This window comes from Sphaeroforma arctica (assembly GCF_001186125.1).
Source record: "Sphaeroforma arctica JP610 unplaced genomic scaffold supercont1.1, whole genome shotgun sequence".
NCBI lineage: Eukaryota > Ichthyosporea > Ichthyophonida > Sphaeroforma > Sphaeroforma arctica.
Window position 1 is genome coordinate 3178 of NW_014040557.1, and position 5961 is coordinate 9138.

Consider the following 5961-nt stretch of genomic DNA (forward strand, 5'->3'; position numbering starts at 1 on the left):
TCGTATATATATATACGTATATATACCTATGTATATATATGTATCTGTATATATATGCGTGTGTGTGTGTTTGTACCTGTGCTTGTACCTGTTGTTGTTTTTCTGCCTGTTCTTGTTTTCGTGCTTGTGCGTGTGATTGTGATTGTGTACATATGTATGTATGCGTGAGTTTACTCGCGTAGAACCCGTTCAAGTTGGCCATCTGATGGGATCAAAAGTGCACTGTTTGTGACATAGTCTTGTGAGCTTCGTAGATATCGCTAATTCAAAATCCATCGTTTGGCGGGCTGTATTCAGTTGCTAGCATAAGGACTCACAGACTTCAAATAAAGGTCAGAAGTTTCACAAATAAACCTCTTTTTCAACCAAGAAGTTCAACTGACTAATTGTGTGTATCAACTCATTTATGATTTGCAGGACAATGGGATGCCGTACCATCCACGCCGGAATCCCCGTGCTAAAAGTAAAAAAATGCAGAAGGCGCCGAAAAAATTCGCTCCCGTAGTATTCAGTGTTCGACCAGCAGCCAATCATAACGCACGTTCTAAAAATATCACCAAGGGACACAGTAATAAAAACAAAGATGCCAAAGGCAAGACACCTACGTTAGCTGCCGCCGAAGCCGCTGGTATTACCAGCATAGTGACAGGAGATGGAGACAAAGCCACATCACATGATGCGAATGACAGAGCAAACGCAAATGCCACAGATCGCGCAGCACAGAAGGGATCACGCACTGAAGAAAAGACTGAAGGTAGCGAAAGTGCTGAACAAGGGAAGAAGCGAGTACAGACGGAAGGTCAGGGCTCTGGCTCGGTGGCTAAGAAGGCCAAGACCGAAATCTCCTCGTCCAGTGCTCCCAGGTTCGTTTATATTAAGTGGGGGGTTTTTTTCTCAATGTCTGGTGGTACAGTGTGTATGCTGCAAATACTTAAAATAACAGTCTGGCGGTTTTGTATGTAGTGTGTGGCATGCGCTGGAGGTCTACATATGGCAAGCATGTATTGCCCGCTAAGCTTACTGTTGCGGTTTATTTTTGTACTTTGTTGATGGGAATATTTTCCGCTAAGCTTTTAGAAAGCAGTTGCGTTTGATCTTTAGATTTTATCGATATGGGAATGGCTTACGCGCAAGTAACCCCCATTGCTTCTGGTTTTTAGTTTGACTCGGTATGCGCCTTCATAGACTCTTTTATATCAGTTTTTTCGTTTCTGTACACTGAACACCTTTTCTCGGTTCCGGTGCTGGATTCCGCTATCTGATATACCGTCTATTTTGCCACGCAGAGGTCAAGAGCACATCTCCTCTCTCTTCTCATACAATCCCGAGATGCCCGAGAGCCTCAGCCAACACAACCAAGACGACACACCACTGGGTGAAGACGATGAGGACGTGACAGACTTACCTTCTTCACATGCCAACAACGTGTTCCACGATGCCAAAACCTTCGAAGCGCTTGGGGTGGGTTCGCGGTTGGTGCGGTGTATGAGTGAGCGCTTGGGGCTTTTGCAGCCCACAACGGTACAGTCGGCAGTTATTCCTCTGGCTCTGAGTGGCCGGGATGTGTTGGCCCAGTCGGAGACGGGTAGTGGTAAGACTATGGCATTCCTGTTACCTATTGTTGAGATACTCAGCTCGTTTGAGACGCGTGTACAGAGAAGCGATGGCATCCAGGCGCTGATTATATCACCTACGCGTGAGTTGTGCTTGCAGGTAGGTGCAGTTTACTTTTGTCATTCCAATGTATTCGAATACCTCAAATTTATATTCATGCCCCCGTCTATTTGTTATCAGGTGTTCGCTATTCGTGCAGGCACTGACCTCTGTACACACCTGCATGCAGTATATACAGCATAGTGTATAATGCCCATATAGGCTATGTGCAGGGGAATACTGTGCACAACGTATGCACAAATCATACTCACACCAAGCACACGTTCGCCACTACAGATTCTCGATGTGCTTGAGACACTCCTCCACCCTGTGCATTGGATTGTTCCGGGACATGTGATCGGAGGAGAAAAGAAGAAGTCAGAGAAGGCGCGAATTCGTAAAGGTATCAATGTGCTGGTAGCCACGCCCGGTCGATTGGTTGATCATCTCTCCACGACCTCTTCGCTCAACGTGTCAAGGTAAATTGTTTATCTTGTGGTAAAATAATAATACTGATTGTGCATACATGGATTTTAAGTGTATGTATACATGCTTACATCTACAGATGTTCCAAATTATTGAATGTACTGCTCTGTATTTGCAATCTATCTACAATTAGAGCTCAATCGCTAGTAACTGCTGCATAGTATCGATTGTTGTTATCAGTAGTGGCGAGTACTAACTTCTACCTGATTCTACAGGTGTCGTATGCTGGTGTTGGATGAGGCTGATCGTCTCATGGAACTTGGGTTTAAGAAGGACCTGGTGACTATCATCAATGCCCTTAACGGATACCACCCCAATTTCCTGGAAGCCGATAGCGTGGGTGCAGACAGGAATGCCGAGGGAATTCTCAAACCCAAGGTGGTCCGGGATAGATTTATCGCTGGGAAAACTATCCGACGCCAGAACGTGCTGGTCAGTGCTACGTTGAACTCCAACGTCCGCCTTCTCGCCGAGCTGGCGCTGGACAACCCTGCTCGTGTGGTGTTGCAGGGCGACCATGGCAGCGATACAGTGGCGCTCGCTGCGGCCGATGAGGAGACGAGTGCGAGCGAAGGTGTGCCTGTGGTCACGGAACAGATGGCTAAGGAGGCTCTGGAGACCATACCTGAGACGCTGAACGCAACGGCAGGTGATGAAGAGAACGATGCGAGCAACAGTGAGGATGAGCGCGTGGTGGACTTCATGTCGGATGACGAGGACGAGGAGAAGCAGGAAAGCTCGGTAGTCGAGGAGGCAGAGGCTAAGGGTGACGAACCCGTGGAGGTGGATGTGAAGGATGTGGATGAGATAGAAGAAGTGGCTGAAGCAGATGAGGGGCAAGGTATGGATCTGGACGGGGACATGGATACGACCGCACCCGCAAACATAGATACAGACACGGTAGAGGTAGAGCGGCCGTATGTATGGGGAGGACCTGAGGGTGAGAAAACAAGCGAGGGCGGCGAGAAGACAGAAGAAGCCGGCGATAAAATAGTCGACACGCCACAACCGGCCGACGCGGTTGTCCCTGCGCCATTTGTGCCGACCGGGGGTAACGCGGCAACACAGTTCAAAACGCCCGCGAAGCTGCACCAGAAGTACATTGCAGTGCCAAGCAAGCTACGGCTGGTGACGCTGGCGGCGCTGCTGCGAGGCGAGTGCACGGATGTGAAGGGGAATCCCACAAGCAAGGCCATTGTGTTCATGAGCACGTGCGACCTGGTGGACTTTGTGTACGAAGTGTTCCACGCCAGAAGCACGTGGGGCAACAAGGACAAGCAAGGTGATACGGATGCGGAGAGCCCGCTCTTTGGCCGTCTGCACTTTGTGCGGCTGCACGGTAATATGAAGCAGCAGGAACGCACACAGGCGTTCAAGAAGTTCAGCAAGGCTCCGACGGGGGTGATGATCTGCACGGATGTGGCTGCGCGAGGGTTGGATCTGCCGTTCGTGAAGTGGATTATCCAGTACACCATCCCCGCAGAGGTCTCCGACTATGTGCACCGTATCGGGCGTACGGCGCGTTTGGGCGAGAGCGGCAGTGCGGCTGTGTTTGTGACCCCTGGGGAGGCGGACTTTATCAAAGTGCTCGAGCAGCAAGGTATGAACGTGCATTCGATAGAGATGAACGATGTACTGGGTAGTCTTGAGAAGGTGACTACAGTTGCGTTCAGAGAGAAGGTCATCCGACAGAACGGGGGCAAACGTGGGAAGGCGAAGGAGCTCTCCAATGTGGTGCAGAGCAAGGCCACACTGCTGCAGATGGAGATCGAGGAGCAGGTCAAGGCTACCGAGTATGTGATACATATATATATATGTATATATATACATATATATATATTAATTTATTTATTTATTTATTTATTTATAGTAATATTATTGATGTTGATATTGATATTGATATTATTATCAATATCAATATTTACACAAATACATATGCGTGTGTGTGTGTAAATAGATTAATCTGAATGAGGATATGGTTGCGTATTTCACATATCTGAACTGTTGAATGTTTGTGAAGCTTTATCCTGGTATGTGCATTCTATCCAACGCTGTGAGCAAGGGCCGGCTATGTGGATATCTACCGTTTTAGGCGGGTGATGCTCCTGACGAATGCTCAATATTGTATCCAAATATGTGCGATTTATTTACCGCCTCCTTCACTCATCGTCTAAACGTCCATATCGACTTACTATACGCAGAGATATGCGCTGGTTGGCACGCAATGCGTTCCGCTCGTATCTACGTGGCTATATGACATACCCGAAGTCCATGAAGGCCTTTATGCACATCAAGAATCTGCACCAAGGGCATGTGGCCAAATCGTTTGGCATGCGTGAAGCACCCAGCGATGTTCTGAAATTCAATAAGCACAAACCGGGGGGGAAGAAAGGTATGTTTACATATTTATACGTTAACAGTTATACGTTTGATATTTACATACTGATGATGCCGTAAAAACTGGAGTGGCACGCAGATGTCTGTCAATCCATTGCAAACGGCCGGCGCCGCTGTGTTGATCTGTACGGTCTTTGTGATGATACTAGGGTTGTTATTTTCTTGGCTAAACTTCAATCTGATTCTGAGTCAAAACATTCTCTTTTGCTGGGTTGTGCGTTGAGCACGGGGATTCCAAGCTTATAGGTGCTATGCTTTCAAATATTTAAATTCATCGATCATATGTCCTCCCATAACCACCGAGAGTCTATATTTAAATATATATATATGTATCTATAGGTATTGTCTCATCGGTTGTATGTCCTTCTATTTTCAGAGAGTCAAAAAGACAAGCAAGACGCGCGGGAAAAGAAACAGCGCGAGAAGAACACCAAGACTGGCGGAGGCCCATCACAGAGCACGTACAAGCCTAGGAATATCGGAGACTTCAACTTCACGCCCGACGCTAACCCTAGCAAGGACTTCAAGGGCAACCCCAGCCACGCCAGTGGTATCAATAGGAGTAGTGGGAGTAGCAAAGGCAACTCGGTCAAAGGAAAGGATGCAGGGGATGGCAAAGGGAGTATGAAGGGGAAGGGCAAAGGCTCGGACAAGGCTGTACGCGCGGATAGAAATGTGGGTGGCCAGAATAACAAGAGCAGTCGAGGCGAGACAACCGTCAAGAACTATGCGCGTGCGTCAGGCTACCAATCACGCGTGCCCCTGGGCATGAACGGCATTGACCGCAGCAAGTACTCGCGGGCGCCTATCGGTGGATGAGCAGTGGTCAATACGACTACCTTCGGATTGATATATCCGGGTACAAGGAGTGTTCGTAGGTCCATCACCAGGTTAGTGGTGATATAAGCCAGGGGTAACGCGTGTTTAAGTTTAAGGCCAGGCTTCTCGATCTCGGGAAAGCTGAGTGCGGCATAGAAGGCGGTCGATGAGTCCTAAGGAACTTTGAGCGCTACTAGCATGCCTTAGGTATTACAGTTGCCTGAAGGAAAGATCAAATAAACTAGTACATATATATATACGTGGTCTATGTGAAGCAACTGCGTGTCACATCGCGGTTTGTCTCAAAACTCACACCTTCGTCCGTGAATGGTTCCTGTTCAGCTTTTAAACTGCTATTGTTTGATCTAGTTGCAACGTGATGAATTTTAATCCGGTGCTTTCTTTTAATTGGCCCGGACATCCGGTCTGAGCATATATGAGGGAAAATGGCCATATGAGGCCATTTTCCCTCCTATATGCTCAGACCGGATGTATATACAAATATATAAATAGATATATATATATATATATGTGTGTGTGTGTGTATGTATGTTTGTATGTTTGTATGTATGTATGTATGTATGTTTGTATGTGTGTATTATATAT

At 47.4% G+C, this 5961-nt stretch overlaps 1 protein-coding gene across 1 annotated transcript in view; it reads left to right on the forward strand.

Annotated features, from left to right (window-relative positions):
• SARC_00001 (hypothetical protein) overlaps positions 1 to 5600 on the forward strand; it is a 7366-nt gene extending 1766 nt beyond the window's left edge. The window contains exons 2-7 of the mRNA XM_014306293.1: positions 418 to 863; positions 1287 to 1713; positions 1951 to 2132; positions 2355 to 3932; positions 4341 to 4531; positions 4913 to 5600. Coding sequence (XP_014161768.1) covers positions 418 to 863; positions 1287 to 1713; positions 1951 to 2132; positions 2355 to 3932; positions 4341 to 4531; positions 4913 to 5355 — 3267 coding nt within the window. The 3' untranslated portion in view covers positions 5356 to 5600. The remainder of the gene's footprint in view (positions 1 to 417; positions 864 to 1286; positions 1714 to 1950; positions 2133 to 2354; positions 3933 to 4340; positions 4532 to 4912) is intronic.
• Positions 5601 to 5961: the final 361 nt, after the last annotated feature.